Source organism: Gallus gallus, chromosome 17 (assembly GCF_016699485.2).
Source record: "Gallus gallus isolate bGalGal1 chromosome 17, bGalGal1.mat.broiler.GRCg7b, whole genome shotgun sequence".
Lineage (NCBI taxonomy): Eukaryota > Metazoa > Chordata > Aves > Galliformes > Phasianidae > Gallus > Gallus gallus.
The window spans coordinates 7,377,869-7,403,316 of NC_052548.1; the positions used below are offsets into that span (position 1 = coordinate 7,377,869).

The following is a 25,448-nucleotide window of genomic DNA, read 5'->3' on the forward strand; positions in this document are numbered from 1 at the left end:
CAGGGCGACAGCTGACAAGGCAAGAGTAAAGCAAAACCTTCAGGAAAGCAACCATGAAGTACTGAACTGCCTCATACCCACTCATCTGCCAACCCCTCCCCGGGGTTTCAACAGACCTGAGACAGTGGAAAAGAAAGCACTCCTTGCCCCTTTTCTATGGGCTCCTAAAGGGAACAAGATTTTAGTTTAGGTACTTACACAACACAACCAGAGCAGCAGCAGGGAGGCTGAAACTAGATGATCATTATGGCCCCTTTCCAACCTAGGCCATTCTATGGTTCTCTGAATTAACATCACCTGAACTATGCATGATTGAAGTCACATCTGTCTCCTTTTAAAGCATTTCCCTTTGCAGTTATGCCACCTGCTCTCACAGGTCTGGAGGCTTTCCTCTCAAGTCTAATGATAATCAGCTGCATTACTTAAAGCTCGAGTGTCAGAGCCAAGGGATGAAGACACTTGTTAAGCCTGACGTTTACAGGGAGAGCATTGCAAATGTGGTGCCACTGCACCCTACAGGCTGAAAATAGAGAGTCAATCATTCTTTATATATATATATATATATAAAAATATATATATATATATATATATCAGAGTATCTAAACAAGGCTCATCACTTCTGAGAGGGAGGCTGGCACAGGACTCTTGCACATTTAGGGCTGGCCGTTCTCCTTCTGCCCCATACCACAATGAACAATGATATTGCCTACACTGCTGGGACGAGCAGGAAAACCAGCAGCTGTAAAACAAACACACACTACTAAACCCCTGGCTAGAGCTGTCCCAAACACTGCTATGTATGGGGTGCCTGGTGATGGGAAGCACTGTGGGAAACAAGAAAGTTTGCCAACAACAAGAGTGTTGGTGGGGCAGCTTGGGAACCTGCCTGAATGGCACAAGCTTCCATCAGAAGTGAACTGGAAGAACTGGTCACCAGAAGGGTTTGGTGATGTGAGGAAGATGCTACCACCCTGTGGACACTACATGCAGCACTGTATGCATCAGCCCAGCTCTCTGTCTGCTTCCCGTGGGCCTTTGACCACATCTGCTGGATCTGTTCCCTCCAGGCCCGTGGTTACTTACGCCAGAAGAACAGTCTGCAAGGTCTCCCATAAGAAACAGCTTTCGTTTTTCTCACTGCGCTCCTTTATCAGCATTTAGGGGAAAAAAAAGATATCTCAACGGCATTTCCATCTCACGTTGTCCCTGTGCCCTACTGAACTCCAAGTGTTACAGTGGAGCAAAGGGAGAATGTGCAGCCTTTTGTGCAACAAATCCATCTCATACAAATCAGTAATCAACTGCGTGGGGGGTTTCCTCTTGGGTAATACAGGGGATCTCTTTCATCAGGCAAACAGAGGTAGTTTGGCCATTTTGATGGTGTTGTTTTTTTGAACTGGAATTTTCCTTCCTCAGTGGTGTCACAGGAGTCTTTAATCACAAAGCATGTGATTCCAAAATCCACGAGGAGTTGGGGCTGAAGTAAAACCCACTGCTTGTACAGCTTGAGCCCTTCTCAGTCATCTGGAAAGCAAACTTCATTTTTGCATGTCGCCATGAAATCCACACGTCTGTGTGTGCCATAAGCAGACAGCAAACCCAGTCCTCTGCCCCAGCAATGCCATCTTTGTGAACTTTGATGATGAAGTGCCAACCAAACCCTTGGATGCTGCTGCACAGGCCTGGAAGAAAGTGTGCACCAATCCTGTGGATAGGAAGGTGGAGGAAGAGCTGAGAAAAGTACGTGCCATGTTCCTGAGCTGGGCTGGGCACTCAGCCCTGCTGTGCTGTAGGGGAAAAGACCACATGCAGCCCTTTTCTTTGACTTCCCAGAAGATGGTTGCAGTCCTAACGACTTGCTGCCTCCTCTGTAGGTTTTGTGATTGTGAAGTTCCATGTATAAGCTTGTTAGGATGGTGTGGCCTGTTGAATTACACCAGGACTCCAAATCCAGGCCATTGGAATTTCACTTTGCCATTCTATTTCACTATCTACGTTTTGTCAGATTGAGATAGTTCCTTACACATGGGTGGCCTTCGTCCCATAGAAGCAGCATCTGCAGGGCTCCCACACTGTGCCACCAGCTCACCTCAGCCATGGTTTGGCCTTGGCCAATTTATGTCCAAGGACTCCTGCAGCATAATTCAGAGCAGAAAGTGCGTAATGGCACTGACGCACAGCTGCACTCCTAGCTATATATGCATACATTGGCCTCTGTTTGGAGGCAGGCTCCTCAGGTGCACACCATGGCTCACTGGGCGATTCTGAGCTTTGCCTTGTGCTGCTGCCTCGGGGTAGCACAGGCCGCAACTGTAAGTATAGAGGCATTTCTTACAACTTCGCAAGACTTTCTGCCTGTTTTTGCCTGAATGAGCAAATTTATCCTATGCCTGCTCTGAAGCCCATGAAAAAGGCCGGCAAACAGTGACAGCAAAGGCAGGGTATTACTGTTCTAGCAAAGGCTCTCACTGATGTCTTCACAAAAGTGCCCTGCACAGTTCTTTATCAGATCTGGCTTGGTTTACATCTCCAGGCTGTAGGCTCTCACAGTCTACCACGTACACATGGAAGAGCAGAGAAATTGCTGTTGGCTGTCTGCTCTGAGGGGTGGCATGAAGGACATTGGTGTGGGCACATCTCTGGGCAGCAGCTACCTAATCCCAGGGATGGCTGGGGAGAGGGGGCTGTGCATCGTTGTGTTGGGGGACCCTCCAGCCAGGGGAAGGTGTGGGTGATAACAACATGAGAGGCCTCACCCGTGAAATACTGCAATGGATTTACTTTCTTCTCAATGGTACCATGTTTAGCTGGGTGTGGTGCTCACCGAGGGAGGTTTTGTGGAAGGCGAGAGTAAACGACGGGGACTTTTTGGGAGCTATGTGGATATCTTCAGAGGGATCCCTTTTGCTGCCCCGCCAAAGGCACTGCAAGACCCCCAACCTCATCCTGGCTGGGACGGTAAGACCAAGCTTTGGGTTTGTTTTGTTTAACTTCTGTCTCTTTAGTGCATTGCTGACAGGAGCTAGCTCACACAGGAAAGGGTCCCGCTCCCCCAGTAACAGTGGCTGGGGAGGCTTTGCTGCCTCTGCTGGACTTACAGAGGGTAAGATGGATGGACAGAGCATACAACCAAAGGAGCTGACACCTCTAACCAGGACCTGTTGTATTCCCTTTCTTCTCCCAGGAACACTGAAAGCAAAAAAATTTAAGAATCGCTGCATGCAGATGACACTTACCCAAACTGATGTCCGTGGGAAGGAGGACTGCCTCTATCTGAACATCTGGATCCCTCAAGGGAAGAGAGAAGGTATGTGTTTGGCAGAGACCTGAGGAGGAGATTCTCAGTTGCCTTCTGTGGATGAGCTGCTCTGGAGCATCCCTCACAGCTACCTGCCCATAATGGGCAACCAAAGAAGCACTGTTTTTCAGTGGGAAAGGGAGGAGAGATTTCAGCCACTGTCCCTCAGCTGCATCCCACTGGGAGCTGCAGCCTCTACTACAGAGCAGAAATTTTCTTGGCCGTAGGCTATCATAAAGCATCACGTCCTTGAAGTGGAGACAACCCTGTCTGGACAAATGACTGTCCTACAACCCTAGCAGAGATACAAAAGTTCTTTTCTTGTCAAGGAAAGAGTAATTTGTATGGGATGTCAGCCAATAGGAAAAGCCCATACAGGTTTGTTGTCCTCGCAGTGCTTTTCCTGTGGTGGGGTAAGATGACAGTGAAGGAAGGGGCATTTGTGTCGGCCCCAATAGGTCTGTGCCCAAGTGGAGCAACGCTCAGTGAACAGGCACGGAGGTAGGCAGCACCTTCTGGCTGTGTAGTGGTTCACACTGCTTTTCCTCCTCACCTCCTAGTCTCCACCAACTTGCCAGTGATGGTCTGGATCTACGGTGGTGCCTTCCTTCTTGGAGGGGGTCAAGGAGCCAACTTCCTTGACAACTACCTCTATGATGGTGAGGAGATCGCCGTGCGGGGCAATGTGATTGTGGTGACCCTCAACTATCGTGTGGGGCCCCTGGGCTTCCTCAGCACTGGAGACCCAAACATGCCAGGTACCACAACTGCTCCCTCTTAGGGGACGCTGCCACAGCTCCCCACCTTTGGCTGTGCCCTGACTGAATGCTGGGTATCCTCTGTTGCTCAGGGAACTACGGGCTGAAGGATCAGCACATGGCTATTGCCTGGGTGAAGAGGAATATCAAGGCCTTTGGAGGCGACCCAGACAACATCACCATCTTTGGGGAGTCAGCTGGTGCTGCCAGTGTCTCCCTGCAGGTCTGCTGTGCTTGTTAGACCACACTACAGCTACTTCTCATTTCTGCAAATGGGCAAAACAGCCCCCTTGGCACTCTGATGCTTTCCTCCATGCATGCCGTGTCCCCTTGCTCTCCTTCTCTTCTCTCCTTTTCACCATATCACCTTTTAAATTTAACTACTGAGTCTGTTGAGTAGCACAAGAGCTGGCTCCTTCCCTGGACCTTGTGTCCAAATTGTGAGGGGGATCACCCAGCTCTGGCATGTAATTGTTTCTTCATGATTTCATGAATGAAGCCCTCCTGTTTCTATTTTGTGCTGCAGATATTGTCCCCAAAGAACGCAGGTCTGTTCAAGAGAGCCATCAGCCAAAGCGGTGTCAGTCTGTGCAGCTGGGTCATCCAAAAGGACCCACTCACTTGGGCTAAAAAGGTAACGTGCACCTCAGCAGAGGGACCCCAACCCACAGAAGAAGGCTGGTATATGGGACAGCTAGCGGCCTGCTCATCTACCTGGGCTGGCTGGATCGTGGCTGTGTCACTCCAGGCAACAATCCTGAAGCTAAAGCCTTACTTTGAGGGCACAGAAAAAATATGATATTTCATAGAAAAGAGCATAGCAAGTATGGGATTTAGCAGGAGCCATGCTGCCAAACACAGAGCTTTGGAAACATGAATCTTTGAGATTAAAACCAAGCTCTCCTCCGGGAAGCTGGGAATGCAGCCTGGCTTCAGAGAGTAATGCCATGAGCTTTCTCTCTCTCTCCTTCTGCAGGTTGGAGAGCAGGTGGGCTGCCCCACAGACAACACCACGGTCTTGGCCAACTGTCTCCGTGCCACTGACCCCAAAGCCCTGACACTGGCCCACCACGTGGAACTGATCTCCCTGCCTGGTACGTCTCCCAGCCTACGTTGTGTCCTCCATGCATAAGAGGTTCACCAAACTTTCAAAGGGGTACTGGGGTGATTGCCAGAAATATTTAAGCAGTGCTTATGTCATTCAGAAAGGGGACAATGACAGCTTTTGCAGGCACTCTTCCTCAGACAGGTGCACACTGTGCTGAGTGAATGCTGTTGGTTGTGCAATGGCAGCAGTGGCAGATCAATTGTCCAGGGGTTCTGCTTTGGCTCCAGGACAAGTAGCTTTTTGTTTTGCAGTGTTTCATGAAAGCAGCAAGAGCAATTCCAGAATACAGCTTACAAACAACAACAACAAACTGCCAACATCCTTCTATTTTTTTCCTTAAGCAATACAATAAGCCAGACCTCACATCTGCTTTTTCCGTGCTCCTAACAGATTCTGGCTTTGCCTCCTGCTGCAGGTCCCCTGGTTCATACACTCTCCATCACTCCTGTTGTTGATGGAGACTTCCTCCCTGACATGCCAGAGAACCTCTTTGCCAATGCTGCTGACATCGACTACATTGCTGGGGTCAACAACATGGATGGACATTTCTTTGCTGGCTTTGATTTACCTGCTATCAACCGTCCACTTCAGAAAATCACTGCGTAAGAGGACATTCCTAAAACCCTTATCAAGATGAACTTTAACACATTCCCAAACATCAAGGACTGGAAGGGGCACTATCTTCAGCACAGGATGTCACTCCAAGCTGGGGTGCCCAAGGCACATGTTGTCAAGCCCAGAGCCTTCAAGAGAAAGAACTAGTTTAGTGGGGAAGCCTTCCCAAATATCTTTAAGGTACCCCTGAACTCAGCAGTAGAGACAAGCTTGGCAACCCTGATGCTCTCTGTGTGGAGCATATTCATGCAGAAATACTGGGTGCCTGGCCCATAAGACACCTCTTTCAGGACTAAAAGAGCTTATGGCCCATTGAGAAAGTTGTGGATCGCATGCTCCCCATCTAAGACCTGGATTGAAACTCCTGGCTGTTACTTCACCAAACAGTTGCCAACCACAGGGGCTGGATGTGAACATTAAAGGGAGTTGGGACAACTTCCACACTCCTCTTCAAGCTGCTGGTCCTTAATTAGTTCATACCTCTTGTCTTTTCAGGAGCGATGTCTATAACTTGGTCAAAGGACTAACTGCAGACAGGGGTGAGAGAGGAGCCAACTTGACGTACGATCTCTACACAGAGTTGTGGGGTGACAACCCAGAGCAACAAGTCATGAAGAGAACAGTGGTGGACCTGGCTACCGACTACATTTTCCTGATTCCCACACAGTGGACACTAAACCTGCACCACAAGAATGCCCGGTGAGGAGCACAGCATTGGTAGGAGCCCAGAGCTTGTGTGGGAACCAAAATGCTACTCCCACCATGAGGGGCTCTGCCAATGTTTGGAGCAGAGTTATGAATCCACACTCCTTTTCCTGCTCTCCACTTAAAAGTCTCAGCAAGTCTTTTATTTCCCCAGGAGTGGCAAGACATACAGCTACTTGTTCTCCCAGCCATCTCGAATGCCCATCTATCCAAGCTGGGTAGGGGCAGACCACGCTGATGACTTGCAGTACGTGTTTGGGAAACCCTTTGCCACCCCTCTAGGCTACCTGCCCAAGCACAGGACAGTCTCATCTGCCATGATTGCTTATTGGACCAATTTTGCCAGGACTGGGTAAGTGATTCTGGTTCCACCTCTGGGGCTTGCTGCAGCACTTCAACCTGTTGCTTTTGTCTACTAACTTCTCAGAAGCAATTCTCAAAAGCAGGGTGCCCTCTGTACTTCTGCAAACCTGGCTCTGCGTCTCCCAGTGGTAGAGTTTGCTCTGAGCCTTCCTCATCCAGAGAACATGTGGGAACAGCAGAAGCATTTTCAGAACTTCTCATCTCTCCTTAAACTTTATGATGACATTTCTTTCTGAACCCTAGAGTTGGGGCAGGAGTTCAGTTTGCTGTGTGCAGCCAGGGCCAGTGCTAGTGGGGACCAAAGGAGGAAATGTGGGTCAGCAAGTTGCTCCTAGCAGGCAGAATTGCTATCACTTGTCTCAATTTCAAACTCTCTCCTTGCCACTCACTTAAAGCCTCGCTTGAGCACAGATAAGATCTGCAGAGAACACAAATCTGCCCTAATAAAACTAAACTTCTATTTCTTTTTTCCCAGTGACCCCAACAGTGGGAATTCAGAGGTGCCCATTACCTGGCCACCCTACACCACTGAGGGTGGTTACTACCTGGAAATCAACAACAAAATAAACTATAATTCAGTGAAACAGAATCTGAGAACCCCATACGTGAACTACTGGAATTCAGTCTATCTAAATCTGCCACTGATTGCCAGCACATCCTAGACTGTGGAGCCGCTGAAAACCCAAGCAAAACCACCTTTTAAAGACAGGCCAAGTTCATTAAATGCTTGCTTGCAACTGAGGGATTTTGGCTTCTGAATGTCTTTGTCATTACAGTTTTCTCCCTAACATTACAGTTAGGCAGGAAGCAGCATCTACTCTCTGGGCAAAGCATGTTCCCCTGACAGCACTGGCTCAGTTAATGATGCATCAGTGCATCATTGACTCAAGGTTTGCTATTTGTTGTTCCTTGCATGATCTCTAGCAGGACAGACCCAATCCTGACCTGTACCTCTGGATATTGCCACATTCTCATCATCCACACTAATAACAAACATCTCATGGATAATTACAGTTGTAACACATGCACACAAATCTCTTAGAGAGCTGTTGCCCAGTTAACTAATTAAAAAAAAAAAAATGCAAGGAGGTTATTCTGCATTGGTTTATGGCCACAAGTCTCTGCTTCACAAAGGCCAAGCTGGGCTGGGAGCTACAGCTCTGAACTGAGGAACTAAGGAGAGGATCAGGATTTGTCACCCAGGATTTGTGCCTGGAGCTATTCCCAACTTTACAACACCGCGGATGCTCACAACCTTGTCCCATACCAACATCCCCCCTTGTGCCCACGGCCAGCTGCATGCAGCTCTGGTGCACAGCACCCTGGCAGCTGTATCAAAGGGTATTTACCCTTCATCTGTTTCCACTCAGTAATTTTCCAGTGTTCAGTGGGCACAATCAGATTTGCTCGGTGGGGAATGAAAGGAAAGTTCAGAGAGACAGCTGAGGTCTTACAAATGTAGTGCAAGCAGAGAAGTAGGAGAAAAGGAGAGACATTGCAGGCACTCTGCTTTTGGGTAAGAATTTCTGCTCAGGCATTAGGCACCAAGAACAAACACTGAAAATACTCTTTAAAATGTGGAGAGAAACACTCAAAGCCATGCTTCCTACCGACGAGAAGCCCAAGGCCGGAGAAACCAGAACTCACCTGTGCAGAGCTCAGCAGAACCTCACCAGCTGCTTCCAGTTCTTGATCCAGGAAGATTCCGCTGCAGTGCGCTCTGTGCCCTCCAGAGGGCGCTGCCAGAGCGGCCCATTGCCGGCGTCTGCCGGAGCTCCGTATGGGATGCTGATGGGACGACGTTGGCTATGGGATACATAGGGTGCAGCGTTGGATATAGGATGCCCGAGAAGCAGCATCAGCTGTTGAGGAGACCAACTCTTCTGTTGTGCACCCTCAAGCTCTGGGGAAGGCTGAGGAAAGGGAGAAGAAAAGGAGGAAAGAGATGGAGATACATGAGCCTAGAGAACGTGGCGTTGAGAGAGGGAATGGTGCCCTATCATCACACCCTGGGCGACAGCAAGGGACACCGGGGTTAGCAGGGAGCCAGGATGGGTGCTGAAAGCTACTGAGGACAGGACATGGGCACAGCTGTGCCTGTGCATCTGGACAACGCTTTCAGGCACTTGGTCTGAGTTTGGGGTGGCCCAGCATAGAGCCGGGAGTTGGCCTCTGTGATCCTGATGGGTCGGTGATCCTGATGGGTCCCTTCTAGCTCAGGGCATTCAGTGATTCTATTAACTCACCATCTTTTGCTGCTGCTGAGCTCTCCTCCAGCTGATCCCAAGGTGGTGAATTCAGCCCTGCTCTCCTGGATGGCGGGAGTGAGAAATAACTAAATGACTTCTTGGAGAGCCCATAAAACAGTCGCCAGGCCACGATCTCCTGCTGTGTATCTGCCCCATCAGTTTGCTCTTCTTACACAGCTCCAGGTGCAGGTGTGCGTCTTACAGTCTTTCCCTTTGGCCGTCCCAGCGATCTCCCCAGGGCAAGAGAGCACACAGATGCACACAGCAGAGCCTCCTCGTGTCTGTCCAGAACGCTCACGCTCCATTCTTTAAGCACAGCGCTCTGTGGGAGCGAAGGGCAGCGCGTCAGAGCGGCCCGGAACCTCCGTGCGGCGGAACCATCGCGCTGCGGCTCCGGGGGAGGAGCGGGGTACGGACCGGGGGGCGATGGCGGCGGATGGGCCGCGCACGGAGCGGGGCTCTGGGGTGTTGGAGCTGCCCAGCACGCCGCGCTTGGTGTGCGTGGAGTACCCCGGGCTGGTGCGGGATGTCAGCGCGATGCTGCGGACTCTGGGAGGAGAGGAAGGGGTGTCGCGGGTGAGGGGCTGCCGGAGGCCGCGTGTGAGGGAGGCGGGGTGGCGCGGGGGATCGGGGCGGCCCAGCGCTGTGCTGGGGTTGGCGGGAAGGCCCTCCCGGCCCTGGGGCGATGTGAGGGTATGGGACGGCACGGTGAGCTCCGTGGGCGGGAGGTGACGGCGTGCCATCTCTGACACAGATCTACGCGGACCCCGGCAAAAGGTTGGAGCTGTATTTCCGCCCCAAGGACCCCTACTGCCATCCCGTGTGTGCCAACCGCTTCCCCGCCTCCGCCATGCTGCTCAGGGTGAAGAGGAGGAGCAGGAGGAAGCGGCTGGGAGAGCAGGACGTCCAGTTTGAAATGGAAATTATGGGGATCGTCACGACGGTTTACAAATTTCAGGGTAATGCTCGTGCTTTTGTCCTCAAGGCTTAAATCACATCTATTATTACAGCCTCCTTTCTGTATAAACCTTGGCATAGACCTCTTAGACTCCTGCTCCTGAAAGGTGGGCACTGGGAGAAGCATTGTCTTCACAGTACACTTCACAGCATTCTGGCTTTTGTTTCCCGTAGGAATGTCAGATTTCCAGTACCTAGCGATGCATTCTGGTCCCGATGGCAAACAAACCTCCATGTATGACAAAGTCCTCATGCTCAAGCCAGAGAAGGAGGAATTTTTCAATAGGGAATTACCTCTGTACATCCCTCCACCAATTTTCTCACGTCTGGACACTCCTGTTGACTATTACTATCGGCCAGATGTCCAACACCGGTCAGTGCCCTTTCTCATTTTATAATAAATAATCCACGTTGCTTCTTGAATGGAAAGGCAGTGACACATTTGTCTAGTTTGATATATACTTCTAACAGACCAGTCTTCAAGTTAAGGTATCATTTTCATCATATCGGGATGAATCAAATCCATTCTGACATCAGTGCTGTTATAGGATCTATGCTCTTGAAGCATCAGGCCAGCATTAAATACATGGCTCATGCACTTCATTAGTTTTTGCTACTGATTGCTTAGTAGAAGTTGATACCTTTTCCTGCAGGAAACAACACGCAGCATAGGATACATGGGTATGTCCTTCTGCCTGCTTCCAATGTGCTGGAGCTGTGTGGAGGCTATGAGGGGTCAATGCTACATGTACCTTTGACCACATCTGCTGGATCTGTTCCCTCCAGGCCCGTGGTTACTTACGCCAGAAGAACAGTCTGCAAGGTCTCCCATAAGAAACAGCTTTCGTTTTTCTCACTGCGCTCCTTTATCAGCATTTAGGGGAAAAAAAAAATATCTTAATGGCATTTCCATCTCACGTTGTCCCTGTGCCCTACTGAACTCCAGGAGTTACAGTGGAGCAAAGAGAGAATGTGCAGCCTTTTGTGCAACAAATCCATCTCCTACAGATCAGTAATCGACTGCCTGGGGGGTTTCTCTTGGGTAATAAAGGGGATCTCTTTCATCAGGCAAACAGAGGTAGTTTGGCCATTTTGATGGTGTTGTTTTTTTGAACTGGAATTTTCCTTCCTCAGTGGTGTCACAGGAGTCTTTAATCACAAAGCATGTGATTCCAAAATCCACGAGTAGCTGGGGCTGAAGTAAAACCTGCTGCTCGTACAGCTTGAGCCCTTCTCCTCAGTCATCTGGAAAGCAAACTTCATTTTTGCAGGTCGCCATGAAATCCGCATGCCTGTGTGTGCCATAAGCAGACAGCAAACCCAGTCCTCTGCCTTGTCTTGCAGGGAGGGCTACAACAATCCCCAGGTGTCTGCTGAGAACCTCATTGGCCTCAGCAGGGCCCGGCGCCCCAACAATGCCATCTTTGTGAACTTTGATGATGAAGTGCCAACCAAACCCCTGGATGCTGCTGCACAGGCCTGGAAGAAAGTGTGCACCAATCCTGTGGATAGGAAGGTGGAGGAAGAGCTGAGAAAAGTACGTGCCATGTTCCTGAGCTGGGCTGGGCACTCAGCCCTGCTGGGCTGTGTGGGAAAAGACCACATGCAGCCCTTTTCTTTGACTTCCCAGAAGATGGTTGCAGTCCTAACGACTTGCTGGCTCCTCTGTGATTGTGAAGTTCTGTGTATAAGCTTGTTAGGATGGTGTGGCCTGTTGAATTACACCAGGATTCCAAATCCAGGCCATTGGGTTTGATTCCCATTCACTATCAGCTGTCATTTGTAACCTTGGCAAAAAAAATACGTTTGCTTTTTCTGTTCTCTGATCCTTCAAATGAGAGGGGCTATACTGCCCAGGATACTAGAACACTTGGTGTCCAGAACAGCTGCACTTCTCCTTGTAAATAGTGGGTGGGATAAAAATTTGTCAAGGTATGATATCATCATATCAAGCAATTGAATGAGGAGCATGTATCTGAAATTATTATGTATTTTTTTAGCTGTTTGAAGTTCGTCCAGTCTGGTCTCGGAATGCAGTTAAAGCAAATATCAGTGTCCATCCAGACAAGCTGAAACTTCTGTTACCTTGTTTGGCCTACTACATGGTAAGTCTGTGTATCTGCCCTTGTTCCTGTCTGAGGCAGTTAGTAGACAGCAAGAGTGGTTCACCTGGGTGTTCCTTGCTCTCTGCAGCTTCTGAGGTCCTATGCGAGATCAATGCTATATAAGAGAAAGAAGGAAAGCAAACCTTCCTCTTGAACAGAAGTTACAACCGTGGAGGATTCAGCAGCTGTTAGCTGCGTTGGATCTGGGCTACTTTGTAGTACAATCAGACACTCAAATTGATTGTCCATCTGGCAACAGTAGCAGATTTTTTTCTCAGACAGATTCTTGTGACCTCACAGGTTACTTTTAAAGTCACACAAATATTTGGGCTTCAGTTTTGCCCAGTTTTGGTATGTAAATACTGGTTGTAGAAAACAATGAAGGAACTGGTAAAGAAATAGATTTGGACTGTGCAGGAAAGCATTAGAATTTTCAAAGAGACTGCAATACAACTATATTTGCAACTTGTCCCCCCTGTTTGTTTACACAGATAACGGGTCCTTGGAGGAGCTTATGGGTTAGGTTTGGGTATGACCCTAGAAAACACCCTGAAGCAAAGATTTATCAAGTACTGGACTTCCGAATTCGCTGTGGAATGAAATACGGTAAAAGGATCTGACCCACAGAGACCATCTCTGCTGTGTGGTTGTAGTTCTTTTATTTTTGTTTGTTTTCAAACTCTTTTGCTCTGATGGAGAGTGCATCTTTTGAGTTCATTCCTTCCTGTAATTCTTCCATGAACTCCTTTAAACTTTATTTTATACTAAGCAATGTGCCAAATGAGGGAAGAAACATTCCAAACCTACAAATACCTTGCTGCCTTTTCTTCTCCATGCATTCAAAGCCCAAGTGTGTGTCAGCAGACCATCTTCACTCTTGTTTAGGGTAAGCACTGAGCAGTAGATTCTGTTGCTTGCATGTGCAGGACACCAGGGCTCAGGCCGTGGTACACTGGGTTCCTTTGCTGTGATTTTGTACAGAGCAAGTTGAGGGAAAGGACTTTCTGAGGTCAAGTAAGTGCTTGAGAGAGCTGTCATCTAGTCATTATGATCAGATCACATCTTCCCCCCCTTTACAACCAAAAAGGGGTTATCTATCTTGCAAGTCAGCATATCCCAAAAATCAGCCTTCATTTCACACAGCAGTCCAGCACTTCTGTTACTGAGCTGGGCATATTCTCAGGGATGCTTCTCCTCAGTTCACTTTGGGTTTTCTTTTCTCACCTCCAGGTTACACCCCTAATGATATGCCAGTGAAAGCAAAACGCAGCACGTATAACTACAGCCTGCCCATCACTGTCAAAAAGCCAGGTATGCCATGCCAGCTGAAGGGCTGTCTGACTCTTCTGTTTCTTTGGTTCACTCCATTCTACTCTCAGGTAGTGAGAAGTCTCCCTGTGCTCCAGCTGAGCCATAATTAGAACTCACACCTTTCCTATGACCAATTTCTGTCTGATAACATCTCTGAGGAATCAGCAGTGCACGCTCAGTTGCTGGGTTGATCTGCTTTTTGCTGAGCAGCCACACTGAATCAACACTGGGAGGCAACAGTACAACACCACAGTGAAATGGTTCCTAATCGGGTTTCTGTTGTCTTTCAGTAAGTCATACAGTCAGTGTACACGATCTGAAGCAGGGTCTTGGTACTCCTGGTGCATCCGGTGCAAAAAAGCCTGCCTCCAGCAGGTATAAACTGAAGGTAAATATCACTCTCTTACCACAGTCTTGAAATAGCATAGTAAAAAGGGAGTGTTTTCTATTTTGGAATTCATTAAGGGTGTGGGATTCTCTTCGAGACCTGAGGGAGTTGAAGGTCACAAGATTACCTGGAGAGCCACTAGCTGAACATGTCACTACAGAACTTCACCTGCTGTTCTGTGAATGTATCTCTTACATGGGATTGGTACTTTTGCCCCAGCCTTAAACGCGACGAGAACGTTGTTTCAGTTGAGAAAACTGGAGAACTCAAAGGGCAGTGAAGTGCGAAACATTGCCATGATTTATCGGGTCATACTGCAGAATGAGCAGGGTAAAATTAATATTTAAATAGGAGCCCGTTTGGTTTTTTTCTTCCTTTTTGCTAGAACAAAACAGCTGATGTGCACTAACAAGCTACTAATGAAGCTGTAGCTTGGACACTAAGTATTTTGTGACTAGGGACGGATCTGTGCAGGAAGTGCCCAGTTGTTTACTCAGTACTTTGCTATTACACCAGAGTTGCCCTGTTACACCTCAGAATGCACATTAAATCCTTTCCATCTTTCCTCTTAGGAATCCGTCTATATTTTCCGGGAAGGAGCCTTGCCCCCTTATCGGCAGATGTTCTATCAACTCTGTGACTTGAATGTGGAAAGGTACTACACACTGCCAGCTGACTCCTCTGTTAGAGCTAGATTTCAAAGCCTGTTCATATCTACTTCATTACTCTCACTCTCCTTGACCAGAAACTTAAGAGATATTTGGCTTCTGAATAAAAACAGAGCAGACTTCTCACCTAAACTTCCTTTCCCATAGGGCAGGTGAATAAGCAAATATGCTTTCCAACTCAAGGAAACCAAAGTAGGCCACAGTCTGTCTTATTTGAAGCCTGCAACTGAGTGTAGAATGCTAACATTTTACCTTCTTCTTGTTGCTTTTTAGCTTACAAAAAATCATCCATCGGAATGATGGCACAGAGTCAGAATGCACGGAGCGGGATGGGTGGTGCCTTCCAAAGACTAGTGATGATCTGCGAGATAGCATGTCCCTGATGATAAAGCAGATAATCAGATCCACAAGACCTGGTACGGATGCTTTTTGAACCTCAAAATGCCAAGCAGTATATTACCATTTATCTGATGACATAGAGACTGCGTTGTCATCAGCACTGGGAAGTAGTGCTGCTATATTCACCACCTCTGGCATTCCATGTTCTTGTGTATTACAGTGTGAGAACTGAGGCTGTTGTCCTGCCACGTGACATGGGTTGGAGACTAGGAATAGCTAAGAGTAGAGGTTTTCTTATTCACTATTCCAGTATCACAGCCTTCAGGCTTGTAACACTATGTGATGGAAAGTATAGCGATAATAGGATGGCAAAGACTTCAGCTGTAGTAAATGAGGACAAGCCCAAATGTAGCAGCTGTGGACACAGAAACAAAAGAAAAAGGCTACTTACCTTTAGAAGTCCTCAGGTATGCAGGGATCTCCAGCAAGATCCCCTTGCTTCCACTGCCAACCCTTAAATGAGGTCTGGGCAGGAATGGATCCTGGCTCCACCCCTTCCAGTCATTCAGATGTATTGCTTGCAGCTGAGCTCCCCTGGGTTGGCCCTGCCTTCCCACCAGGTGCTCAATCACTGCTTCAAGCCTTGACTTAGCATTTGTACTACACATGTGCAACCTTAACTGTGATCCTCAGGCGTCTGCCTTATTCTCATTGTTTTATGAACTCTACTGCAAATTTCTTCAGGTTGCACTGAGAGATACATCATCATGTCTTCCTTTCTTTCTTCCTAATTAAGCTCTTTTCTCAAGTACAACAAGCAGTGAAGATGGCAAAGAACAGCTGGCATATGAGTCTGGAGAGGATGAGGATGATGAAGAGGAGGAGGAAGAAGAATTCAAGCCTTCTGATGGGAGTGAAAATGAAATGGAAACAGAAATTCTAGACTACGTGTGAACTCAGTGAGTAGTCTCACTGCTGCTGGACAGAATCTTCTTGGCTCTTGTTCCTTCAGTGCTGATGGTTCAGCAACCATACACAGGGTGTGTGAGAGCAGAACTTGCACTAAGCTGCTCAATACCCGTCTGCACTGACTGTGGTGCCTGGTGAAGGCTGTCATTTTGGATGTTCAGACACCATGACCCACATGGCATCTGGATGAGGTGCTATGAGATATGGTTCAGTAGGTTGTGGTAGTAATGGTGATGGGAGGACAATTGGACTAGGTGATCTTGTAGGTACTTTTCAACCTTGTGATTCCATGATTCTATCATTCTATTTTTATAATTGTTGGATAATAAGCCTTCATAACATTGCCACCATGGAGATAACAGGTTTCTTACCAGGCTCCAACTGGCGTTTACTGTAGCAGCTCAACAGTCTCCCAAGAAAAGAGAATGGAAACCAGCTGGCAATACACCTTAAAACAGGAGAAACTATGTTGTCAAATCTCTGTAAGAAATACACCTCGTCTGGGTTGATGGCCATGTGGAAAATAGAAAAATGGTTTGAAGAGGTTACCATTCAGTTACAGAAATTAAAGAACTGCTGGCATTTTCTAAGTCTTGTGCATTCCCCAGTGTGTTACAAGTGGAAGGTTTATCATTAGTAGCTGATAATATGTTCTAATGCTGTGTGCACTCCACTTCCAGGTAAGGTATTATCAGGCAGTGAGAATAAACACACTTCAAAATGCTAGGAAAACACCTGAAGCCAAGCTTGTTATCAACAGTTACCCTAAGGCCAAAGACACCATAAATCTTGTGTCAGGGTTTACTTATTTCCCAGCTATTTTTGAAATTCTTCTCTCTGGGAAGACTGCAGTTACTTGGATACTTAATTCTGACTTAGCAGGAACTGGCATTAACAGCCCTGTCTGTGCAAGATAGTCCTTTCATTTTCAAAAAACTCAGCTTTAAAGTAATCTGTGCAGCCAGAGGCACAGAGAAGTTCTTGTTATTGGAGCTTCATCCTTAATAGCTACAGCCAGAGGCACTGCACCATCCAGGCAATTTCCACTGAAGTCTATGCAATTATAAACGTGCTGGCTATGCTAGGAAATGAGCCCTTGAACAGTGGAAGGAATGATGTCTCGAGCCAAAGCAGACCGCTATCTCCATAACATAAGGGCTGATCACTGCAGTTGCTCTTACAGCCACTGCAAATACAAAAAGAAATAAACTAATAAATCAGATGTCACATCTATGCTACCAGAAAAGGCACCGATCCCAACAACACAGATTCACGTGAACAGAGTTGCTTGAAATCAGGCACTGGTTCTGCAAACAAAAAAGCCTTGTTTCTTCATTCAAGCACAAAACAAAGCTCAGCACGGTTACCATACAGTAACAGGCTCAAGCACCACCTCCACAATCAGATCCATTCCCCTTTCTCTAGGAAGCCAGTAATTCAGGAAGGAAGACAAGAACAACCCCTCCTTTAGGGCAGGGATGTTTGAGGATCGGTATTTTATTGCAAAGACTAATTACATTGCTGTATACAAGTCACACTGGGCAGTGTGCTCCTTCACTGAAGTGGTACAAAATACATATGGTACAGCCAGTCCCTCCGGTGATGCTGGGCTTCCAGGGGACACCAATAGGAGGGGAGGGGAGCAGTGGGGTGAGCGGGAGCTGGCAGGCACAGAGCAGCATGGAGCCAGGGGGAGGCCCAGGGGTGCTGGCACCCAAAGGCAGGGGCCTGGCTCCGGGCAGGGTGGGAGGCAGGAGGCAACCCCTGCATCAGGGTGCCAATGGCTCCCATCATGTGCAGTGTGGGCGTGGTGACCCAGGTGATGCCACCCAAGGGGACAGAGGGCTGACAGGACTAATGCCAGCCATGCTCATAAACAAGCAGCCTCTCTCCACCTGGTTCTGCCCCCAGCCCTGCTCCTCTGAGTGTTGCTGTGCAGTGTTGCTGCCCCTCTCCTGGAAGCAAGGAACAGGTTTTCCCCCCACCCAGCAGCACAGACAGACAGGAAACAAAAGATGTGCTGGGAGGAAGTGCTCACATACAACAGAGCCAGCAGGTCCAGGGGCAAAAAGAAAACAAAAAGAAGTCCCCCCTTTGGTTAGTGTTTCCTACAGTCATTAAAACAAGCATCTCTGCCCCTGCTTGAGCAACTAGTGGTAAAGAAACGAGGCAGGGGAGAGGGCAGAGGGTCGGTGCTGTGTGAGCAGGGCAGAGCAACACTGCTGCTGTGAGCTTTCCTCCCAGCAGCCCCAAATAGCAGGAGGGGGACAGGAGAGGGACTGGGCTGCAGGGCGGGGGACTCTGGGTTAGTAAAATGTACAAGTTCATCTCTTCTATTTACAACCAATAAATATTGCCAAAAAAAAAAAAAAAATCAGTAAACCTTTTTTTTTTCGTTTTGTTTTGTACAAAAGAAGTCTCATCGCTGCTTCTCCCACAGTCAGTGTTTGAAAAAGTCAGGTTAAAGCCCAAGGTGAGTGGCACTTCCTGTGGGTCAGGCGATGGCAGCCGGAGCACCCCAAGCTCTCTGACTCCCTGCCTGCCCACGCAGACACAAGGTCTCTATTTACACCAATTTGGACAGCAGTCTGCTCTCCTCCTCCTCCTCCTGGCTCGGCTGGCAGCTCTGGGGGCACGGGGATGCACGCAAAGCTTCCCTGCCTGCAGAAGGGACACTGGCATTTGATCTTTGGTGCAGGTTTGAACGCGGGCCGGCGGCTGGATCGGGGAGAGGAGCGAGACCACGCGGAGGCTTCCAGTCATCAACAGCAGCCCTGGTCCACGAGGCACCGGCGTGGGGCTGCTTCCTTTCCAGCACAGCTTCTCCCAGGGCACGGACAGGCGGTGGTGGCGATGCCAGGTGATCCAGAGGGAAGGACACGGAGGTAAACCAGTGCCGAGAAGGGGAGCACCCATCCCAGTTCACGTGGCAGTGGCTCATGTGCTGCTCCTGGCAAAGGGTCCCTCCAAGCCACCGCTCCCCGGCTCGCGCGGACACAAGGCACCTACGGCAGAGAGGCGGGCTCCTGCTCTGGGCAGGCCGGTGGCTGGACGAGGGTCGCACCGTGGAAGGTTTAAAAAGAAAACTAAAAGAGAGAGAGATTCCCCCCCGCTGCCTTCCTGTGTAGAAAAAAAAACAAACAAACAAAAGACCTGATTGAAACGGGAGCTCGTGCAGAGGGAGGCGGAGGGGCTGCCGGCTGCCGAAGCGGCTCTCGGTGCGGGTGAGCATCGCTCCTGGCCCTGCCGGCAGCACCAGGCCTGGCTACAGCCTGCCCCCAAGGCCCCGTCGGTGAGGGGTGGCAGTGGGGCTGAGGCTAGAAGATGCCTTTGGCGATCTTCAGGCCTTTCTGCTTCATCCTGGGCAGGGTGGAGCTGGAGCCGTGCTTGATCTTCACCCCCTTGGAGAAACCCCGCTTCTTCAGCACGAAGTCGTAGTTGGCGGCGGAGTTCATGGCGTAGAAGACGTTGGCGTTGTCGGGGATCTTCAGCTCTGGGAGGGACCAAGGATGGAATCAGCTGAGCAGTTTGCTCCCACCCAGAGCCCAGGCCAGGAAGAGAATTGCATCCCCCATACGCACCTCTCTCCTCTGAGATGATCTGAACGAGCTCGTAGTCTTCAGGCCGGTCCCCATCCAAGTTGTGTTTGGCCATGGCCTTGCGAATAACGACCGGTGTCTTATCCTGGCTCGTCACCTATGAGCACACAGCATTGTTAACCACCATGCTGCACAAAATGCTGCCCCATCTCCCACCTCCATACCCTCCCAGTGTGAGACATGCCCGCATCCAAGCGTGACGAGCCTCTCAACCCCAAAATGGACGCGGGTGCTGGGTGCTAACCAGGATGCTCTTGTACATGTTGCCGTTGTCCACAGCCAGGCTGACACGGATGATACAGCAGTCATCGACCTGCTGGTTGTAAAGGGGCAGCGAGAGGGACGAGTAGCTGGAGATGCCGGAGACGGAACGCTTGTGAGTGCGGGATGCTGTCACCGGCGTGGAGGAGACGGAGGAGGATGAGGCACTGCTGGAGCCCGAGCCGATGCCCGACGTGTCCAGGGAGGAGAGAGAGGTGGATTCCCAGAACTGGAGGGCAGGGAGGAGAGGGGATGCGGAGGACACAGTGGGTTTAGCTTCTCCATCAGCCACAGACGGGGCGTACGAGTGCTGGGGGAGGGAGGCCAGAGGGATCTCACTGCCCTGTGCCAGCAGGGGACATACAGCAACCAGAGCTGCCAGGCCCTGCTGTGCCAAGGCAAGCCCGGCTCCACCACAAAGAGCAGGGGCCTCCCTTGCTCCAGCAGGGCAGAAGCAGCCCTCAGCTCCCCAGCCCCGGTGCGAGGCTGGGGCCATCCCCTATTGAGGGGAGCACCTGCTTCAGGAGCCCCGCAAGCTGCCCCGTACCTTCTTCTCCTGGCAGTCGGGGGACTCAGGGATGAAGCTGATGTTGATCTCCTCCACGTCGGAGCTGCTGGAGCCGGCGGAGGTGACGCTGACTGAGTCAGTGGCATCCCCACTGCACAGGTACTGCCCGCACTTGAGCTGGTCGAAGGACTTGGAGTGGGAACTGCCGCTGGCACAGGGCTCGGTGCTGGCTGGCTGCCGGCTGCAGGGAGATAGGGGAGGGTGAGGAGAGAGCGGGCTCAAGGAAGGGCACGATGGCGCTGACCCTCATCTCCAACCCACATCCCACTGGGACAAACAGACTCACTCGCTCCACCGCTTGATGATTCCCGTGTTCTTCTTCGCCTTCAGCGTGTTGCTGGCTGACTCAGACAGCGGCTCAATCTCGCATGACAGCCCATAGCTGGGGGAGAGACAAAGGTTTCAGCATTCTCTGCAGCTTCCCAACGCACCAGCAGCAGCACGGCCATGCTTGCACTCACCTCTCGGCCTCACTGAGCCTCTCCAGACTGTGGAACCAGTCCACAAAATGGTCCTCCTGAGTGAAGCTGTAGTTGTTGCAGGCTGACTGAAGCAGCTTGATCTGGGCAATGACTTCAAACTCCTGCAGCCAATAGAGCTGGTCAGGCCCCCTCTGTCTGCAGCCCCACAGCCCTCTGCAAACAGCCCAGCCCCATGCACCAAGGCGCCTACGAAGGACTAGAATCTCCTCCCAAAACGAGTGGCAGAGCCCGGGCTCGCACAACGCCAGCCTCCTCCCGCCACCCAGCTGTGCAAACTCTCACCTTCCTTCTCTTCTCAAAGTTGATCAGCCCTCCCTGCAAAAGAAGGAGCCGGGCGTCAGTGGGGAAGCGGGGACAGAGAGCGACAGACATCGCTCCGCTCCCGGCTGCTGCCGCTGTTATGCGCGCCGTGACCGCCAGGGGGCGCTGCGAGAGCGGCCCGTTGCCAGAGCCTGCCGGAGCTGCGTATGGGGTGCATGGGGTGCAGCGTCGGCTATGGGATGCCCAAAGGGACAGAAGCAGGTGATCTGGGGATCAACCCTCCACTTTGAACCGCCAGGCTCTGGGGGTGTCTGGGCATGAAGGAAAGGAGGAGGACAGAGATGGAGGTACGTACGTCCAGGAAATCCTTCATGGCGGTGTCGAGCATCACCAGGTCCGTGAGGAAGGTGCCGAGATAGGGAATGGTGCCCTGCATCACACCCTGGGGGACAGCGAGGGATGGCTGAGGTCAGCGGAGAGCTGGCAGCCACTCAGCAGGGACATGGGGACACGGGAACAGCCACTCACCATCTCTCGCTGCTGCTGCTGCCGCTTCTGGGCCCTCTTTGGGTTGATCTCCAAGGTGGCAAATTTGGACGTGCCCTCCTGGATGGTGGGGAGAGACAGCATCAGCACGAGTGGGAAACAGGAGCTAAAATTCACAGCCATTTTTACTGCCACAATTTCCTCATAGAGGGAATGAGGTGGAAGAGAAGGAAATCTAAGCTGAGCCTTTTCAGGGCTAAAAACAGGGAGGAGAGGCTTAATGAATAGGAAATGCTGCTCCCATTTCCAGCTCTCCGTATAAATAGCTCTTCAATGGGCTGTTTTGTTCCCTTTTGTATTTCATGTGATCTCAGCCCCCAGTCTGGAGCTGGAAAGCTGTGAGGACACCTGGCTTCAGCCTTTCCTGAACCCCACCGCTCCACCTTAACCCAGGAGGCCCCTGGAGAGCTGCACTTTGCACCAGGCTGCTCACGTGCACCTGGGGAAAGGCCATCATCAGGTGCACCAGAACATATCCCCATTGCTTTTCTCTACCCATTCGATTGCTCTGAGACCTTCATGCAGTGACAGCTTTTGGGGTGGAGAAGCAGAATGCCCACTCTGCCTGGCAGCTGGAACAAGGGGGGACCTTTCTGCCAGCACCAGCCCCAGCTCCTTGTCAGGACTGCAGGTGCCCCATACCTTAATGAGCAGCTCCCGGCTCAAGGAGTGGTTGTTCTCATCGGAGAAGATCTCTGAGAGCTCATGGAAAGTGCGGAAGCTCTCCCTGCTCGGGGGGAACATGGGGAAGTCAGCAATGGTGCCACACCGGGCCTCTTCCTTGCGCACCCAAATGACCCCAGCAAAGCTCACAGCTGCAGCAGGCCTTGCTGACTGGGGTTATTCCAGGGTGTTCGGATGGAAAGGAGAAGCAGACAGTACTGCCTTTGTTTCCTCGCTCTCCTCAGATCCCTTGGCTTTGGGCAATGCCAGAGCCGCAATGATCCCATTTACACATCTCCCATCTACACACTGAAGGGCCACAGCTCCCGCACAGCCACCCCCCGAGACCTCCCAGGACCCCCAGGTGCTGCTCACCGCAGGACCTCATCCCAGGTCTTCTTCAGCCGGTGCACAGCATTGCACTGCAGAGCTGAAAGGATGGCTCTGAGCGAGGAGAAGTTCTTCAGGATGCGGCACTCCTGGGGGGCAGATAAGGGGACAGCAGGGCTCGATGTTAAACAAAGCCAAAGGATCTGCTGGGATCTGTGCACCACAGAACCCCAGCCCTGGGCAAGGCGAGTGGGACTGCACCGTCCTACCCGAGCCACTTCGATCCACCGCTCCACCACTTTAGCCCTCTGCTGTGGCTTCAGGGTCCGATCCCCGAGGCACGTGGCGATGACACAGTTGGCCACGCTATTGAACTGCGAGACCGTGGCACGGATGGTGGGTGCCAGGTGTTCTTTGCCCTTCTTGTCTCGCTGGGACCAGATGCAGCCCAGGCAGTGGTAAGGCACCACTTTCTTAAACAGCTCCTAGAAGATAAAGGGACGGGATGGGTCTCTTTGGGAAAAGATGGAGTGGGGTGCCAGGGAACAGAGTGGTTTGTGCCCAGAGCAGCAGCACTGACCCAGCGCTGAATGAGTACTCACAGCATCCATTAGTGTGAACTGCTCTGCCACCATCTCGGGGGAGAAGGAGAGGAAATCTGACTTCCCATCCCCGACCCCGTTCTCCTCCACCAGCTGGAACGTGCAGCCACTGTGGTCCACAGCTGTGAAGATGGCACAAAGCTGAGCACTGCAGTGCAGCCACAAGCACAGAACCCCGCCGCATCCCACACCACATCCCACCTCCAGCGCTCTGCTTTCGCACCTCAAGATAAGGCTCAGATAAATGAACAGGCATATTTAACCCGGATGCAAGTGTCCGCAGAGGATTAAAGGCAGATTAACTAATCCACTTAGAAATCCCACTTCTGCCTCAGCAGGATCAGCTTCCCAGCGTCCCTCCACGTCCAGCCACGTGGTGACACCTGAAGCTCCCTACAGCCCCCAGCAGCCCCATGAGCAGGGAACCACCCCTACCTTCTGCTTCGGTCTCGCTCTGCTCCTGCTGCTGGAACTGGGCCAGCAGGATGCGGGCTCGGCGCTCCAGGTCCGAACCGGGGATGTTGTGGCGCACGTAGGAGATGAGCTGCTTGAGGCAGGTGAAGTCTGGGGGCTTGCGGAAGTCCTCTGAGTACTGGTCCAGCCAGGCGCCCAGGATGGAGGAGATGGTGCTGTGGGGAAGGGAACAGAGGGGAGAACTGGGTGGTGTCATGAGACACACATGGGACAGCACACGCCCCCATGCGAGAACCGAACAGCGATCATCCCCAGCATGGTCAGACTTACTTCTTCAGCTCCATCCTCTCGTCCACAACATGCCTGGCATGGTCCCCGTTCGTCTGCACGTGCAGTTTGCCATACCTGAGGGGGTTGGAAGAAGCCCATCAGACCTCCAAGACACGGCAGAAGATGCTGGAGCTCTGCTAGTTGAGGATGCTCAGACATCAGCCACTTCTACCTGCATTTTGGGGCACGGCCGCCTCACCTGTTGAGCAGCAGGTCCAGCACTTGCTTGGTAGTGGCGAAGGCCCGGTAAGTGCACAGGAAGATGGTGACATAGGTGGAATCGTTGCCCTTGAAGGCTGAAACCAGGTACTCCACCAGCTTCTCCAAGGTCCCAGCTTTTATCGTCCGCACCTTACACGTCTCATAGAGGTTTAAGGCCGACTCATTCTCAAACTGCTGGGACAGGAGCAGAAGTCAGCAGGCTGGATGAAGATGGATATATACAAGTTCACAGTGGTCCCACCACCTCGACAAGCATCCTATGGATCTCGGAGGGGACTTCCTGCAGTGATGGGACTCCAAGTGATGGGGCTGAGGAGAGGGAAGGTCATCTTGGGCACCAAGTAGCCCACAACCCAACTGAGAAGACTTGAGCACCTGGCAAGTCCCAGAACAGGCTTCAGTGTTGCCCAAACAAATACATGATTTTCAGACTATGCTTGGAAGGAGCTCCCAGAACATGAGCATGGGGAGACACATGAAGAGGGCAGGATGTAGCCCAGTAAGGGCTCTGCTGAGCCCTGATATCAGGTCTGTCTGGCAGAAAAAACCCTGCTTACCCCCAGCCACCGCTGCCCCTTGTTGGCTGTGTGATGGAGCTGCACTTTGCGCAGTGATATGCTGTAGATTACACCATCCTCCAGCTCTTCTCCAATCTCCTGTGTGGAGCTCTGCACGGGACAACAAGATACACCATGAGATAAGGAGGGTAACATGTGGCACAGATGCTCTCCCAAGCCTGGATGGAATATTCCAAAGGCAATTTGTTCATCCACTCAGAAGCACAGAGCAGGCAGAACCAGCCCTCTGGGGCAGCTGAACCAAGTACCCACCTACACCCAAGCAGAGCCAAGACTCTGCATACCCACACCCCAGATATCCCCCTTCCTGTGCCTTTATGGGACATAAGGTGACACTGCTGCTGGCTCTGACCATAATCTCAGTAATCTGCCCCAGCTCCAGCTGAGCACCTCAAGCACTCAAAGCCTCATAACAAATAACAACTGGGAAACGAAGCTGTCCATGAGCTTTGGGCAGTGTCGGCCAAGCATGCTAGGTAGAAAGTGAAGGGGGTAACTTGAATCCTACAATAGAGTAGAGCAGAATGGGTTGGGTTGGAAGGGCCCTAGAAGATCATCTAGTTCCAAAACCCCATGGCTCAGGCAGGGTTGCCAGCCACTAAGTCAGGCACCAGATCAGGCTGTCCAGGGCCCCATCCAGCCTGGCCTTGGAACACCTCCAGGGATGGGATGTCCTCAACTTCTCTGGGCAGCCTGAACTGGGGGAAAACCTCAGGGAGCAGCAGTAGGGTTCCTCTGGGGACAAATGAACATGTGGTT

At 51.0% G+C, this 25,448-nt stretch overlaps 3 protein-coding genes and 1 long non-coding RNA gene across 22 annotated transcripts in view; 2 read left to right on the forward strand and 2 right to left on the reverse strand.

The window, feature by feature from the left end:
* The first annotated feature begins 676 nt into the window (after nucleotides 1-676).
* Nucleotides 677-7,592, forward strand: CEL (carboxyl ester lipase). Of its 2 annotated transcripts, NM_001012997.2 has the most exons (11): nucleotides 2,224-2,312; nucleotides 2,808-2,958; nucleotides 3,185-3,307; nucleotides 3,859-4,056; nucleotides 4,149-4,279; nucleotides 4,583-4,690; nucleotides 5,033-5,150; nucleotides 5,580-5,766; nucleotides 6,275-6,478; nucleotides 6,639-6,836; nucleotides 7,323-7,592. In NM_001012997.2, exons 1-11 carry the CDS (start codon nucleotides 2,247-2,249, stop codon nucleotides 7,507-7,509), a joined length of 1,671 nt encoding a protein of 556 aa, NP_001013015.1. In that variant the 5' UTR covers nucleotides 2,224-2,246; the 3' UTR covers nucleotides 7,510-7,592. The 2 variants fall into 2 exon arrangements, with proteins under 2 accessions (XP_046757727.1, NP_001013015.1); XM_046901771.1 differs by lacking the exons at nucleotides 2,224-2,312; nucleotides 2,808-2,958 and adding an exon at nucleotides 677-1,740.
* LOC112529984 lies at nucleotides 1,679-9,294 on the reverse strand. Its single transcript, XR_005840551.2, has 4 exons — nucleotides 9,094-9,294; nucleotides 8,495-8,760; nucleotides 3,237-3,326; nucleotides 1,679-1,705 (listed from the first exon to the last, which is right to left on the reverse strand). It is a non-coding gene; the product is annotated as an uncharacterized LOC112529984 (long non-coding RNA).
* A 208-nt stretch (nucleotides 9,295-9,502) lies between these two features.
* On the forward strand, nucleotides 9,503-18,914 carry GTF3C5 (general transcription factor IIIC subunit 5). 4 transcript variants are annotated; one of them, XM_046901770.1, is made up of 12 exons: nucleotides 9,503-9,672; nucleotides 9,851-10,055; nucleotides 10,228-10,426; nucleotides 11,398-11,590; nucleotides 12,054-12,158; nucleotides 12,650-12,764; nucleotides 13,389-13,469; nucleotides 13,760-13,857; nucleotides 14,430-14,512; nucleotides 14,799-14,941; nucleotides 15,661-15,823; nucleotides 18,532-18,914. In XM_046901770.1, the coding sequence occupies exons 1-11, from the start codon at nucleotides 9,523-9,525 to the stop codon at nucleotides 15,816-15,818; spliced, it is 1,530 nt and encodes a 509-aa protein (XP_046757726.1). In that variant the 5' UTR covers nucleotides 9,503-9,522; the 3' UTR covers nucleotides 15,819-15,823; nucleotides 18,532-18,914. The 4 variants fall into 4 exon arrangements, with proteins under 4 accessions (XP_046757726.1, NP_001376227.1, XP_025011832.1 ...); NM_001389298.2 differs by lacking the exon at nucleotides 18,532-18,914 and having other exon boundaries at nucleotides 15,661-18,207; XM_025156064.3 differs by lacking the exons at nucleotides 14,799-14,941; nucleotides 18,532-18,914 and having other exon boundaries at nucleotides 15,661-16,423.
* The window catches only part of RGL4 (ral guanine nucleotide dissociation stimulator like 4), a 39,729-nt gene continuing 31,593 nt past the window's right edge, over nucleotides 17,313-25,448 (reverse strand). For 6 of the 15 annotated variants that reach the window (XM_040649381.2, XM_040649385.2, XM_040649390.2 and 3 more), the window contains exons 2-18: nucleotides 24,669-24,779; nucleotides 24,089-24,282; nucleotides 23,890-23,964; nucleotides 23,581-23,774; nucleotides 23,146-23,267; nucleotides 22,813-23,028; nucleotides 22,589-22,692; nucleotides 22,193-22,277; nucleotides 21,533-21,610; nucleotides 21,360-21,446; nucleotides 21,026-21,058; nucleotides 20,723-20,844; nucleotides 20,548-20,643; nucleotides 20,241-20,442; nucleotides 19,677-20,003; nucleotides 19,415-19,529; nucleotides 17,313-19,326 (exon numbers count right to left, since the gene is read on the reverse strand). In XM_040649381.2, the coding sequence (XP_040505315.1) occupies nucleotides 19,151-19,326; nucleotides 19,415-19,529; nucleotides 19,677-20,003; nucleotides 20,241-20,442; nucleotides 20,548-20,643; nucleotides 20,723-20,844; nucleotides 21,026-21,058; nucleotides 21,360-21,446; nucleotides 21,533-21,610; nucleotides 22,193-22,277; nucleotides 22,589-22,692; nucleotides 22,813-23,028; nucleotides 23,146-23,267; nucleotides 23,581-23,774; nucleotides 23,890-23,964; nucleotides 24,089-24,282; nucleotides 24,669-24,779 (2,337 nt within the window). In that variant the 3' untranslated portion in view covers nucleotides 17,313-19,150. Of the gene's footprint in view, nucleotides 19,327-19,414; nucleotides 19,530-19,676; nucleotides 20,004-20,240; nucleotides 20,443-20,547; nucleotides 20,644-20,722; nucleotides 20,845-21,025; nucleotides 21,059-21,359; nucleotides 21,447-21,532; nucleotides 21,611-22,192; nucleotides 22,278-22,588; nucleotides 22,693-22,812; nucleotides 23,029-23,145; nucleotides 23,268-23,580; nucleotides 23,775-23,889; nucleotides 23,965-24,088; nucleotides 24,286-24,668; nucleotides 24,780-25,448 lie in introns of all 15 variants that reach the window. The other 9 variants (XM_040649380.2, XM_040649384.2, XM_015279769.4 and 6 more) reach the window with 3 other exon arrangements.

Bases quoted from the DNA above. Each gene is read 5' to 3' on its own strand.
- CEL (NM_001012997.2), top strand. From the start codon at position 2,247: ATGGCTCACTGGGCGATTCTGAGCTTTGCCTTGTGCTGCTGCCTCGGG. The intron at 2,959-3,184 runs GTAAGACCAAGC...TTCTTCTCCCAG, and splicing joins ACCTCATCCTGGCTGGGACG to GAACACTGAAAGCAAAAAAA. The intron at 4,057-4,148 runs GTACCACAACTG...TCTGTTGCTCAG, and splicing joins TGGAGACCCAAACATGCCAG to GGAACTACGGGCTGAAGGAT.
- GTF3C5 (XM_046901770.1), top strand. From the start codon at position 9,523: ATGGCGGCGGATGGGCCGCGCACGGAGCGGGGCTCTGGGGTGTTGGAG. The intron at 11,591-12,053 runs GTACGTGCCATG...GTATTTTTTTAG, and splicing joins TGGAGGAAGAGCTGAGAAAA to CTGTTTGAAGTTCGTCCAGT. The intron at 14,513-14,798 runs GTACTACACACT...GTTGCTTTTTAG, and splicing joins TGTGACTTGAATGTGGAAAG to CTTACAAAAAATCATCCATC.